This window comes from Filicampus tigris, chromosome 14 (genome assembly GCF_054856515.1).
Source record: "Filicampus tigris isolate MCC_2025a chromosome 14, RoL_Ftig_1.0, whole genome shotgun sequence".
Classification (NCBI taxonomy): domain Eukaryota; kingdom Metazoa; phylum Chordata; class Actinopteri; order Syngnathiformes; family Syngnathidae; genus Filicampus; species Filicampus tigris.
In genome coordinates this window covers 21,906,731-21,920,577 of record NC_141230.1, presented here as the reverse complement: position 1 = coordinate 21,920,577, position 13,847 = coordinate 21,906,731, and the positions used below count along the sequence as shown (strand labels likewise).

Genomic DNA, 13,847 nt, shown 5'->3' with positions numbered 1-13,847 from the left:
TGTGTTTAACCATTTTATTTGTCGTTGATGTTTTCTAAACAGACGAGATTCACAGATGAGTCATTCACTGATTAGTTGGAGTTATCAATGCCACTTCAAGTCACTGCCTTGATTCGGCGAAGCACGTTATCAGGAGCTGCGGGTTTCACGGTGAGTCGGCTGATTCACGTGAATGATCAATTGAATCATCAAGTAAAGGTTGCTGTGTTTCTGGTGAGTCGGTCAGTAACCAGACTCAAGTGAAATCATCCCATGCAGTTCGCCGCCTTTCAGGCGGGTGTGAGACCTCGAGGCAGTCGCTCGGTTTGCAGTGTTTGTCATGAGCCCGCTAACTCCGTTCAGTGCATGATTCAATTGAAACATTGGTGGCTGCAAACTTCAGTCGAACCTCCCGATTAAATGGAGTTTGTTGCATTTCCAGTGAGACAGCTCGCTTGGGTCAGGCGTGTGATTTGACAGATTGACCGAGTTACACACTCACAACCACACCTCAAACACACTAGTTGATCCATCACCAACTAATGTCTTGATATCTCAACATGGTTATATTAAGGCTATGGTTTTATGGGTGGAAATGGAAAGCGGATATAAACACACTTCGAAAACGGGTATTTAAAAGCATCATTATCGTCCCCCCCAAAAAAATCGTCCCGAAAAAATTCACATGAGGGCCAACAAAATTGACCATGCGTCAAGTCACACGCGGTAAATTTCCTAAAGTTTAAATTAAAAGATTAATTTTCCAGGTGGAAATGGGACCTACATATACAAATCCTCGTGGAACATCCTCCCGGTCAGGTTATGAAAGGCTGCGCCATTGAGTCATTCATTCAAGTTCATGTTTTTGGAGGGCTTTCCACAGGGTTTGCTTTCTTGCACTGCGCCTCAATCTAAAAGCTTGGAGTGCTCTATCCGAGTAATGGTCCAGTCCGGCGCCACTCCTTTGGTAAACTCCCTTTGAAACCTGTAAGCATTCCAAAAAGGGAAGACATTTACAGAAGAAAGTTGAAACGCGTATACAGTGAACAGTACATGATCAAGCAATCATTAACAGGCACCACAGAATACTGTTTGAGTAAGCTTAAATGTGTTTTAAGGGTATGGGTGGAGAAACCCTGCAGTGTATAACGACATTTTTAACATGTTCTCTCAATAGCGTGTGGAGCGTGCGATAACCACGGTTGTGGAAACTCACTCATAGTTAGCGGTGAGCAGCCTCTTGCTCTCCGCCTCGCCTTCTCCTCCGATGGCCATCTGGAAGATACGAGTTCCCTCCAGAGTGTCGTCGGGCAGACGCGCGCTGGTCAGGTACCAGAAACGCATCAAAATACTCACAAACCTCCTCCCTGGTGGACAACATGGTAAGCAATATACTGTAATTTACAGTATTTCAAATGACAGAAAAGAGCTTTTAGAATCATAAATGAAGAGGAATTAAAAAAAACATACTAGTCGTTTATTTTTTAAGTCAGAGTTCTTGAAACCAAGCGATAACACAATTGCAGACTCTGGCGGTATTGGCAGAGAGTATTCGGAAATGTGTTTGCGACAGAAGCTGAAAATCATAGGAGGAGATTTGATTGTTTCCAGGCTGACCCTTGTCATCGTAGTAGATTCCCACGTCCCCCGGCGTGGTGTACATCAGCTCGTCGGGCCGGGCGGACAGCGCCGTCTTGTAGCTCGGCGGGAGAAGGCTGCACTTCTCCTCAAGCTTGCCGATTAGCTGAGCCAAAATGTAAAAAGGAGACCACCATTCAAACGCACATACTGTGTGTGTGTGTGTGTATGGGGGCGGGGGCGGGGGGGTCCTTAACACTCATGGACCCTGGAAATGTCCCACTCCGTACTTACGTCATTGGCCACCAGTCCCTCGAGAGCAGCAAACTGACACTTGGACAGCAGCTTGGAAACATGGCAGAAAGCCTGTCGACATAAAAAACATAGCAAAACGATAACCACCCTTTTCATGATATTTGTAAACAACAGGCACCGGCGTACTTCCAGATGGCAGAATATGACTAATATCGCAGACTTACAGAACTGAATACGTCATCTTTTCGGCTGACACGTCACACATTAGAACATCATCATTCCAGCCATTCAAACTGATCTCTCAATAGCTCTTCCTTGGTCAAATCAAATCACATAGAAGGCTTTGTTTACAAATGGTGCAGTCGGAGAACACTTGCGCTTTGCTATCCAGAAGTATGTGTGACGTTATGGTGGCCTCGTTGCATTTAATAAAATCCTACGAACCTGTTTAGCCCCTTCCGTGAATTCCTCTATGTTGAAGTCGGAATCAAAATATGCTCTGATGAGAAAGTAGTAGACCCGCGTCCGGAGCCAAATGAACGGATTCGGGATACCGACGACTACCACTTTCTGATGGGGTTTTGGTTCGCCGCTGTCGGAGCTGTACGCCCGCAGCGCCAACACTTCTCCGACCCCGGCGGGGGATAGGACACATAACTGGGATTTTATACACCGCTTTAGGTGGGCACTTTCGTGGCTTTTAAGGCGACTAAAGCCGCGTAACGACGACAACTTCGAACAGTTTCTTAATATGAAGAGCGCCATCTTGTTTCGACGGATCTCCGGTCCATCAACTTGTATCATCCGTTTGTTGTTTTATTATTGTAGTATTAGTATTGGGTTTTATCAGTTGTCACGCACATTTTAAAGCTTTTAAAAATACACAAATCAAAATAGTAACATTGTAGATTATTTCAGATTTTAGAGGTAAATTTTAAGTCCGCGTTGAAGTCAAGGATCATTTGGTCGCTTTTTGTTTCTGCCAGAACCTTCGGAATGTGACACCGTATTTCCTGTCCTTTTTCTTGTATATTCCGCGTGTTATTGTTTGAATGTTTGGCTTTATTGGTCGACAAACGCATTAAAATGCTACCTAATTTAATAACTCAAATTCATATGGATACGAATGAATACAAATTGTAGGGTTCTCCATTAAAGCCTTTTTTTATACGAGGAACTGTTGTTGCAATACCGGCGGAACATTATCAGTGTGACACAAAACAGTGTACTGTCTTGTACATGCCACTTATGTTCCAGTTATGTTCCAGTAATGTTCAAATGGCGACGCAGAAGAAAATATCTGTACAGGTTTTTACAGAGGTGGACAGGAATGTTTTTCTTCGACAGATATATCCACAGGTAATGTCTTCAACTCCATTGTTATGCTGCTTGCACATCAACTGATCAGATCATTTTAAGTTGTACCCGACTACAGGACATGATATAAACGCTTATTTGATATACAGTATCTTTTATCTTTGTAGGGCTGCAGTTACTTAATATTTTCAATCGGTAAGTCTATCGATAAATTACTTTTAAAAGTTAAAAACAACAATGAAGCATTATCACACGAGGCTGCTGAACTGTTATTTTGATTAAACACAAAAGATAATTATTGTGATACAGAAATCAGAGGACTTGGACAATTTTAATAGCACCAAATGATTAATCGATTATTAGAATAGCTGTCAATTTATTGATTGATTAATCATGACACTTCTAGTTGCAATGTTAACTAGTAAGTATGGAGGTTACAAGTGAAATAGTTAACGCTCAACATCTCTCGGTACTAGTTGCAATATGCTAACCGTGTTTTTTGTGATTTAAGTGCTTAACAAATACACTGTATTTATATGTCCACTAAGGCACAACACGTCTCAGAATAAACATCACCGGTCTACTCAGGTTGTTGGCATAGTTTTTTTTTTTTTTTCTCAGCGTAAACCTGCCGTGCTGCGAGGAGTGTGTCTCGGCCCCTGTGTGGATAAGTGGACTGTGGAGTATCTTGCCCAGAAGGGAGGTGACAAGGAGGTCAAGATCCACGTCTCCAGCACGCCGCAAATGAACTTCCTTCAAAAAAACTTTGTATACAGGTGAGCTTTTCTTACTTCCTCACAATAAAAGCAGAGGTTCAAACACAATCGTCAAAAGTCGTCAACATGCCTCGTGGGTGACAGGACTCTTCCGTTCGAAGAGTTTGTGAAGCGGACGTCTGAGGAGAAGCACGCAGATTTCTTCTTGTGTGAGGTACATCTGGATACAAGCTCGTCATGTGACGATCATACGCACCTTCTAAAATCTTAAATCTCATTCCAGGACGAGAGCTATTATCTTCGGTCCCTGGGAGAAGATGTCCGAAAGGTACCCAGAATAAAAAACTGACTATGATCTTTGTAACGTTCTGTCAGGTCTCAAGAAGCCATACCGGTTCCTAAAGGACTTAGGAAGTTTTCCATTTTCAAGCAAGCATTTAAGGGTCATTTGGCCATTTTCAGGCATACTCGTCCTATAGATTTTGACCAATTTCTACCTACTATTGACTTTGTTTACCGGATAGATAGAAGGACAAGGCTCACTCGAACAATCAGCTTCCATGTGATGTGACTCATTCTGCCTTTTCCTAGGAACCAGCTGACCTGCATAAACAGTTTCCCGAGCTAGCCGAGGACTTTCACATCCCAAACTTCTTTGAGCCCGATCAATTCTTCTCCAGCGTGCTCCGCATCAGCTCCCGTCGTCTGCAGCTGTGGACGCACTACGACGTGAGTGTGGCAGCCAGGCGGGAAAAGTAAACTTTGCTGTTCAAGATTCAAGCCTCAAACTTTCCAGGTGATGGATAACCTTCTGGCTCAGGTGACGGGGAGGAAGAGAGTGGTCCTGTACAGCCCCCAGGATGCATTGCACCTCTATTTGACAGGCAAGTACAACACCTATACAATGTGATGATTTCCATTGCTCTAGTTCAGCGATTGTCCAAATGTGATGTGTGGGCTCCCTCTAGTGGTACTTGGAATACAATTCTAAGCACAGTTCAGTTGTATTGAAAGGGTTTAAAAAATAAATAAATAAAAATCAGGCTGACGTGTTTCACCCGTTGCCATGTAATAAAAGTTGCAAGGACCCATCCATGAAATGAAACAAAGTTTGCCATTTTGGTCTGAGGGCAAATTCCAGGGCTCTTTTTTTGTGTGTTTTTCGGATTAAAAAAACAATGAAACACCAAAAGAGTGATGTCCTTTTGATTCTCATTCGACCTTTTTTAGGTGACAAATCTGAGGTCTTGGAAATTGACTCACCAGACGTCAACTTGTATCCAGAGTTTGTGAAGGCAGTGAGATACGAATGTGTGCTGGAGCCTGGAGATCTGCTTTTCATTCCTGGTAAAACATTTTCGGTATTTCCATCAGTCCATTTTCTATAGAGCTTGCCCTCATTAAGGTTGCAGGTGAGCTGCCAGCTGATCCTGGACTGGCGCAAAATTATTTTTCTGTATGCTTTGGCAGCCCTCTGGTTCCACAACACCCTGGCGCTACAGTTCGGCGTGGGCGTCAACGTGTTTTGGCGTCGGCTACCCGCCGACGGCTACGACAGAAAGGACCCGTATGGCAACAAAGACCCGGTGGCTGCGAGTCGCGCCCTGCAAGGCCTGGAGAGGGCGCTGCGCTGTCTGGACGAACTGCCGCCAGAGTACGGCGACTTTTACGGTCGCCGCATGATTCAGAGAATCCGAGAGCGGACGTTTTGCGATTGCCCAGCGAGCCCGCAGGTGGCCTTGGAGTGATTTTGCGCCATAAAGTGGGATTGGAAAGCTTGACAGTTTGATGTCACCATCGGATTCGGATACCTGCTCCTGATTGGCTCCTTTGGTGAAATTCCTTAGTGGGAGCTGGGAATTTGATGCTTCAAATCAAAATGGCAGGCTGGCTTCCTGTGCAATTTCTAGCATGGGTGCTTGATGTTTGCATGTGTCCTTAAAAATGTCCTTCCAATTTTATGTTGATTAGGGAAACTAGTGTCAAGGGCGTATATTCTTTCTTGTAATCGAGAACAACCGAAAGCATGTGCCACAATGGTGAGAAAAGATGATAGCTCATGAAGTGAATGGTGAATGCCATGTAAAAAAGCCTGACGTTCAACTTGAGCCATGTGGTGAGTAGTATTTTTTTATTGCTTACCTTAGGACTCTAATGAAGTAGCTTTTTGGGGGGGACCCCCTAAAATACATTTTCACTAGACCCCCCAAAAAAATGTTTTTGGTCCAGTTTAGGCCCCCCATCTTTAGGCCATTCATTTGTCAGAAGAGGCAGGGACTTCTCTGACCCTAATAAAAATCACAGGTGAGAGTCAATGGCAAAATTGCAGCAAAGGTTTTGACACTTTATTGCACAACAATAACGCTTTTTTTGTATGACACATTCATGATTAAAGCTTTTTTGTGTGTGTGTGTAAACAGTGAAGCAGCATGTGCCCCAGTGTCTTTGACGTCTTCACCGTTTTGCGTCCCGGATGTCACATTTCTTCAGTATCGTCTATATATTTTGGCGTTGAAATGCAAAGTGAGCAAAACAGACAAAAACCACTCCGAAATGTGCACTTTGATTGACAGACACGCAGAAAGCACACGCTCACTCATTGACTCTCGAAAAAAGTTGATAGCGACGCTACGGTGAACAAAAGGCAAGGAGAGAGCGTCTGGGAGGCGAGCGACTCTTCAGCATCGTCCTTCATGTGGCGCTTCCGCTCAAAAGCAGCTTCCTGGTGTCTTACCGGACACGATGAGAGATGGCACACGAGAAGTACGGTACTCGCTACGGCGTCTGGGCCATGCCGCGGCTGGACTTCATCTTCTCCAGTCGCTTATTGAGGTGGCTGTTGTTGGACTCTAGCTCGTCCACCTTGTCCAGTGCCGAACGCAACTGAGAGAGAGAGCGAGCGAGAGAGGGCAGATGGACCAATGTGGTTCTTTTCGTTGAATAGTTGGCCTTCACTTATCAACATCCACCTTACAAACAGTATGGACATTAAACTCCTCCATTGCAGGTTTGCAGTGCACGATTATTCATGTATATTGTGAGATGATCAATTTGTTGAAAAAAAACCAACGTAATTTGTTCACTGTAGATACAATACAATACAACTTTATATAGCGCATTTCACTGTTGTCCAATTTTAGAGATGCATGCCTTCAAGCACAGTACCATATTATGCCACAACATGCGAGGGCAGCGCTGAGGTCTACTGGAAGACATGCAGCGTAATTAAGAAAGGGGCAAAGAAGGTCCCCAAATGATCTTGCGTTAAGAAGTTGCTTTCACAGAGCAAAGCCAATATAATAATAATTATTATAATTACATAATTCCCATAAACCACTTGAACATTTGGATGTTCAAATATATAATATTGAACTTGTTCCATATATCCGTTTAAAAGTGAACATTAACTTGGAGTAACAGTTTGGAGCAAATTGTGCCAGCGAGCACGTTTTAGTAAGTTTATAGGTTGTTTTTTTTCAATTCTTATATTACAGATTTTCACATGCAGTAATGGGAATTCACGGTTATAGTTTGCAAAGGAGACCTCTGCAATTCCAGTACATGATTTTAAAATCAAAACTGTAAGCTATTTGTAAGGGTGATTCTGTAAAATGAGTTTAAATGGTAACGTATTTTGGGATCATAGTTTGGGTGGTATTGAGTAAAACATTTGGCGAGGTTGGGTCTTGGTGTGTGTCTGAGTGTGCAAAGCAACGTACCTCTCGCTGCAGCTTCCTCTTTTCCGCTTTGAGATCGTCCTCCACCTTTTCTGCATTTTCAGCCGCCGACTTGTAGCGGCTCACCTGACCCTCAAGTCTACTCACCTGCGCAACAATGACAAAAAAATAAGCTTTATAAAATAACTGGAAAAACAACAAAAATAATTTCTTTCTGTTTGGGAGGAAAAACAAGTTGGTAATCTTACATTTTGTTCCAATGCAGTCATTTCTTGCTCAGCCTTTACTAGTTTGAACTTCATGTCGCTTATTTGCCTGCTGGAATCTCCTGATAAAATAAACACCAACAATGACTGAATTGCAGAAAAACTAAAACATTCATTGCTGTGCATGCTTACTCTGCAGTTCAATGATGTTGGGATCATCCCCGTTTTCCAAAAGTTCACCCTCAGCACTTAAACTGCCATCGGAGCCATTTTTCGGGCTTTTCTGGTCCACTTGAGCTTTGAGCTTCTTTATCTGAAAACACAGCGAGAAAAAAAAAAACATGGAAGATCACGATGACCTACTCGAATGGATAAAACATATGGGTGTTTAGTCGCTTTATTTTAATGGTAGCATTTGAACCCCCACAACCTTTTTTTGTTGGGTGGTTGCGTTGTGGTAGTCATGTTTGAATTTGCGCTTGAACTTTTTGGCATTTGATTGGAGTCAAATTTGTACCGATGTACATTTTTTTTTAGGGTAGTTAATTTTTTATTTTGGCACTTTTTACGGTCATTAGGGTCGTACTTGTAAATGGATATAAATTCCTGCACACAGGAAATACTGATCACAACTCCTCCATGTGACGAACGTTGGCCTATCAAAAGAATTGAATCAGAGTAGACGTTCGATATTGATCTATAAATGCATTTTATACATATTCTCAGATAAAACATGTCAACTTACCTGCTCTATCATTTTTTCACGCTCGTCCACTAGTTTCCTGAGACGAATCTCTGGTGGGGGCGGGGGGTGTCGGTGGGGATAAAAACAAAGTTTTGAGAACAAACAGCAACAAGCCACAATGAATATCAGCGACGTCTATGGATGAACATGAAAAATACAAATCAGAACTGCACAAGGAGAAATAAGTGAACATACCAGGAGTGGGTGGAGCCAAAGGTGCGGTGTGAGGGGGGCTGTGTTGGGAGGCAGATGCATGCAAAAAGTGCAGACATCCATGGAGGGGTTGACGGAGCAGAGCGTGAGGGAGCTCGGTTAACATGCATACAAACTCAGGAGAGGAGGGCGCACGGCACAGACAACTACAGCACACACTCTCCCCCCAAAAAATATATAAAAAAATACATCCCTGCTATTCGTGGGGTTTAAGGACTGAGCCCTGTCACAAATAACAAATAAACCCAAATAATTGACGGCGACCCCCCTTTGGAGCATGTAATCGTGTATAGATTGCAAAAGATGGAGCGCACCATGAATCACTCACTCATGCGTCTAGCATGTGCTCTCATGAACTCATGTTACATAGACAACATAGTTAAACTATTCGGCAAAAACGAACCACTTTCACAAGAGGCTCATCAGTAGTAGTAGCTTGCAGAACGGACTTGCACAATCTGACGGGACATCACACACAGGCAAACATGTGCAGAAACGATATAAATTATCAAACTCACTGTACAGACAGAAATGCTTTAAGATCATCATTACACAATTATGACATGAGTGCATTTATTTTGGGGTTTATCTTTTTATTGTGGACGGACCACATTTATTAAGTGCAACAAAAAGCAACATTTATATTGCATTGTTTTGTGCATGCCATAAACATAATCCCAACCCAATCTCAACTAGACCTCCTAACCTTGAACCCTAACCCAAATTCCTGGACCTAGGCCTACTTTGAAATCTCAGCCTTAAGATCCAACCCCAATTTTAACTCCTTGCCACAGCCCCAAATCCTAAATCTTGAAGGCTAATGCTAATGCTAATCCCAACCCCATACCCAAATACTTTGACAACATTGCCATGGATGAAATTAACAGACTGAATCAACAAGCATGTTTCATTTTGACCTGCATAGAAAAACATTCAGTCTTTTTCTCAACTTCGTATCAGTTAACTACAACACAAAGAGCTGACGAGGTTCCTTAAATAGTGACCAAAAAAAATGTGAACCCCGAAAAACAGCATTGTTGCAAAAGCTTGCAATTTACATTCTCATTGCTTTTTTTGGCACATAAATCTTGCAAAAAAAAAATAAAAAATTCATGATGTCCATTGAAAAGCTATACAGCCATCAATTAAGTCAGGTCAAAAGCCTGCCTGAATAGAAACAACCATCATTTAAAAAAACAACAACATCACACTTTATTATTGGTTATGAAATGTAAGCGCTAAGTCACTTTGCAGTCATCTTTGCCCTTGCTTTTGCCCTTCTTTCCATTTTTCTTCCCGTCTTTTCCAGAGAGGGCTGTCTCTTGGTTGTTGAGGGTCGTGTTCAAATCTTGCGCTTTCGCAACGGCACCCAAAGCTTCCGCCGGTAAAGGCATAGCCTGAGCTGCAGTTTGGCCTTTGATGGTGGTTTCTGAAACTCCAGTAATGGAAACCTCTCTGTCCTTCTTCATGTGGCTTTGTTCATTCCTGTTGTCTACAGTTCCCAAATGTTCGGGTGTGGTTTCCACATCAACCAAATTGTTTTGTCCATACTCGTTACCTGCTGTGGCACACGCCTCACTAGCCTTTGGCTTTTCAATATTACTGTTGTTATTATTACTGCATTCATCTGGCAGGACTTCAACAGCCATCTCAACGTCCGGCTGCTCTGGATTCTCTGGTGTGACTACATGTGCACAAGCCTCTCTATCCTTTTGCTCTTCAACCTGACTGTCACTATCGGCATTTAGTTCATGTGCCAGGACTTCTTCAGCTCCCACCTCAACTTCCTTCTGCTCCTGATTTTCAACCGTCTGCATCTCCATGGCCGCGTCGAGATCCATGTCATCAAAATCAAAGGACTGCCCTTTCTCATCTTCATCGTCAACATACTCCTCACTGCCCTGTTGGTAGGTGTCTAGACCAGAGACTTCAAGGTCACCTTTACTGTTTTCATGCTGCTCAGGGTCCTCTGTAGAGGCTAATTGGTCATTACTGACTTCATATCTCGCTTGCTCGGACTCTGTTGTCTGCACCTGGGTGTCCGAGGCAGCGTCAACAATACGATCTTCAGACAGAAATGTCTGTTTGTCAGCAATCGGTTCAGCCTGAGTGTCTGAGACTATCTCCCCCTTGTCTAGGTCACGCGACGAATTCTCCAGCTTGACTAAATTGAACAAATGCTCATTTTCCAACACTTGCTCATTTTCTTTTCTGAATCTGTACTCACATTCTGCTTCTGGCTCCTTAGCCTCTTGGTTTGAAGAAGTTTCCTGTTCGAAAACGACTTTCTCAAAAACCTCGGAGGTATCAGGATTTACCGCACCAGACGGCTCCAATGGAGACAGCTCTGAGTCTTGGAGACTATCACTAATGTCATAGGTAGACATCACAGGCACCTGATTCGGACTTTCAGAAGGTTCCATATGAGCTGTTTCCCCATGGCTTTCGACTGCTAACTTGGCTAGACCAGTGTCCTCCAGGTCACTTTTACTGCGTTCATGCTGCTCTGTTTCCTCTGCAGAGGCTAATTTGTCATTATTGACTTCATATCTCGCTTGCTCGGACTCTGGTGTCTGCACCTCTGTGTCTGAGGCAGCGACCACAACACGATCTTCGCACAGAAATGCCTGTTTGTCAGCAATCGGTTCTGCTTGAGTCTCTAAGATTATCTCCCCCTTGCCAATGTCACGCGAGGAATTCTCCATCTTGACTGAATTGAACAATTGCTCATTTTCCAACACTTGTTCATTTTCCTTTCTGAATGTGTACTCACACTCTGCCTCTGGCTCCTTCGCCTCTTGGTTTGTAAAAGTTTCCTGTTCAAAAACGACTTTCTCAAAAGCCTCAACGGTATCAGTATTGACCGCAACGGACAGCTCCGATGGTGACAGCTCTGAGTCTTGGAGATTAGCACCAATGTCGTAGGTAGACATCACAGACACCCGATTCTGACTTTCAGAAGGTTCCAAATGAGCTGTTTCACCATGGCTTTGGACTTCTAACCTGGCTACGCAGTCTTCTTTATTATAGTTTCTAGTTTCAGAAGTTGTTACACCTTCATTATGGACAAGACCTAATGAACTTGTGTCACCTTGGCTTGACATGTCTACGCTAGTGGTGCCATCTAAAAAAGAGTCTTTGTCACAACTTTCAGAGTCCAAAATAAGATCAGCGCCACTGTGACCGACCTCGACCTCAGGCTCAGAACACATCACACATCCTTCCTGGACTTCCACAGAATCCAAACCTTCTTTTCGTTTATTTGTATCATGAACCGCTTTTGCCTGAATGAGTGGCACGGTGAGAGAAAAAGTCTCATTGGAGGCTTCCGGTTGAAGTATCTGTACTTTTTCAGCTTCCAAATGTTGTGTGTTTTGCTCATCCATAATGAGCCCTTGTTCAGTCTTGAATTCTTTGGGATTTTGAACATTTGAAGTTACAGCGTGATCCACCTGTTCAGCTACATCTACTCGATGGACAGTTGATTCTTTGAGGCATTCAATGGTGTGACCGTCAGTGCCACAGTCTGCAGGAGACTCATTGTTTCCCAGATCTGCTCCAATGCCTTCCATCTGAATGTTTTCATGATCCGTCACATTTTCCTCCTTTTTGTCCTTTTGCTGATTTTGTTCCTCAAGGGAGCCTCCTTTCCTTTTGCCTCTCCTCTTCTTTTTTTTCTTTTTCCCACGTGCATTAGCACTCTTACATGCAGGCTTAGTTGCATTTATCTCTGCTTCGTCGCTGCTTGCCTCAGCAGTTTCATGCAGCAGTTCAGTGTTGGACTCAGGATCTACTACTTGCAGACAAGGTTCAGAATCTTCAGCAAGTTGTACTTGGGAACACAATTCAGAATTGTTTATATCTTCTTGGGGACATGAGTCAGAATCATTTATATCCTCCACTTGGGGACACGATTCAATTTTTTTTACGTCTACTTGGGGACATGATTCTGGAACTTGGATGTGTTCTTCTTGGGGATGCGATTCGGAATCTTTTACATCTGCCTGGAGACTAGAATCCGAAACTTTGAAGCTCTGTACTTGGGGACATGGTTCAGAATATTCTATATCCTCTTGGGGACATGATTCAGGAACTTTTACAGCCTCTTGGGGATATAACGCAGAATCATTTATATCCTTTTGGGGACATGATTCAGAATCTTTGACATCTACTTGAGAAAATGAGTCAAGACCTTGGATTCTATCTTGAGAAAGCAATTCAGAATCGTTCACATTTACTAGCAGAGATAATTGTGGCTCTTTTAGGTCTTCCTCTTGGGAACATGATTCAAAATCTTTGACATCTATTACAGGATAAGATTTAGAGTCGAGTGTGTCTTCTTGAGGGCATGATTCAGATTTTTTGCCATGCACTTGGTGACATAATTCTGGATCATTTATGTCTTCTTGGGAATGTGATTCAAAATCTTTCACTTCTACTTGGAGGCAAGATATTGGTTCTTTAACACCTTGCACATCGAGACATGGTTCCGAATATTTATGATCTTGACATGATTCAGAATGTTGTATATCTTCTTGGGGACAAGATTCAAAATGTATGACATCTACTTGTAGACATGGTTCAGAGCCATTACTAACTTCTTGATGGGGAAATGATTCAGAATCTTTTACTTCTTCTTGGTGACCCGATTCTGACTTACTAACATCTACTCTGCAACTTGTTTCGTGAACTTTAACATCCTCTTGGGGGCACGAGTCTTTGTCAGCTTCTACCAATGGTTCTGTTTTCATCAAATTACCTTCCTCATTGGTTTCGTGTTTGTTTGGGTGCGTTGCAATAATGTCATTAGAATTCTCTTCAATGTTACCATTTGTTTGTGTGTCTGTCTCCTCTAAATCAGAGTTGACTTGTGGAACTGTTTCCGCGGGACTTGTTGCATTTTCTTGAAATATGGCACTGAGAACAATTTCATCCCTGGCATTTGTGACTGGCAGTGCAGTGTGCAAGCCCTGGCTAAGGCCACGGTCATTTTCTTTAATGGGCCTTGATGCCTCATCAGTATTGGAGAGCCTATCGGCGCTCCGGTGACTCATCTGGCCTTGCTCAAACACTTCTCCACGCTGTTCTTGATCCACCTCTTCCTTTCCTCTACTTCTCAACTGAGTCTCCTCTGAGCTTCCTGAGAAATCATGAAGAGCAT

The 13,847-nt window shown here is 43.1% G+C and overlaps 3 protein-coding genes across 15 annotated transcripts in view; 1 reads left to right on the top strand and 2 right to left on the bottom strand.

The window, feature by feature from the left end:
- On the bottom strand, positions 1-2,813 carry maip1 (matrix AAA peptidase interacting protein 1). The gene is made up of 5 exons (XM_086052232.1): positions 2,257-2,813; positions 1,852-1,923; positions 1,597-1,723; positions 1,196-1,346; positions 1-964 (listed from the first exon to the last, which is right to left on the bottom strand). The coding sequence occupies exons 1-5, from the start codon at positions 2,614-2,616 to the stop codon at positions 886-888; spliced, it is 789 nt and encodes a 262-aa protein (XP_085908358.1). The 5' UTR covers positions 2,617-2,813; the 3' UTR covers positions 1-885.
- Positions 2,814-2,987: 174 nt separating this feature from the next.
- Positions 2,988-6,269, top strand: tyw5 (tRNA-yW synthesizing protein 5). The gene is made up of 8 exons (XM_086052227.1): positions 2,988-3,171; positions 3,751-3,905; positions 3,990-4,059; positions 4,129-4,173; positions 4,437-4,574; positions 4,642-4,729; positions 5,076-5,192; positions 5,316-6,269. The coding sequence occupies exons 1-8, from the start codon at positions 3,052-3,054 to the stop codon at positions 5,591-5,593; spliced, it is 1,011 nt and encodes a 336-aa protein (XP_085908353.1). The 5' UTR covers positions 2,988-3,051; the 3' UTR covers positions 5,594-6,269.
- lrrfip1a (leucine rich repeat (in FLII) interacting protein 1a) overlaps positions 6,169-13,847 on the bottom strand; it is a 28,379-nt gene continuing 20,700 nt past the window's right edge. For 12 of the 13 annotated variants that reach the window (XM_086052202.1, XM_086052208.1, XM_086052205.1 and 9 more), the window contains one exon: positions 9,259-13,826. In XM_086052202.1, the coding sequence (XP_085908328.1) occupies positions 9,925-13,826 (3,902 nt within the window). In that variant the 3' untranslated portion in view covers positions 9,259-9,924. Of the gene's footprint in view, positions 6,729-7,564; positions 7,670-7,770; positions 7,851-7,920; positions 8,042-8,473; positions 8,524-9,258; positions 13,827-13,847 lie in introns of those variants that run through there. The other variant, XM_086052216.1, reaches the window with a different exon arrangement.

What these genes read in the sequence shown, in the direction of transcription:
- maip1 (XM_086052232.1), bottom strand. Translation starts at nt 2,616, where the DNA reads ATGATACAAGTTGATGGACCGGAGATCCGTCGAAACAAGATGGCGCTC. An exon ending in TCACGGAAGGGGCTAAACAG is followed by an intron (nt 1,924 to 2,256) that starts GTTCGTAGGATT and finishes TTATGTCGACAG; the next exon opens with GCTTTCTGCCATGTTTCCAA. An exon ending in AGGGACTGGTGGCCAATGAC is followed by an intron (nt 1,724 to 1,851) that starts GTAAGTACGGAG and finishes ATTTTGGCTCAG; the next exon opens with CTAATCGGCAAGCTTGAGGA.
- tyw5 (XM_086052227.1), top strand. Translation starts at nt 3,052, where the DNA reads ATGCCACTTATGTTCCAGTTATGTTCCAGTAATGTTCAAATGGCGACG. An exon ending in CAGATTTCTTCTTGTGTGAG is followed by an intron (nt 4,060 to 4,128) that starts GTACATCTGGAT and finishes ATCTCATTCCAG; the next exon opens with GACGAGAGCTATTATCTTCG. An exon ending in ATTGCACCTCTATTTGACAG is followed by an intron (nt 4,730 to 5,075) that starts GCAAGTACAACA and finishes GACCTTTTTTAG; the next exon opens with GTGACAAATCTGAGGTCTTG.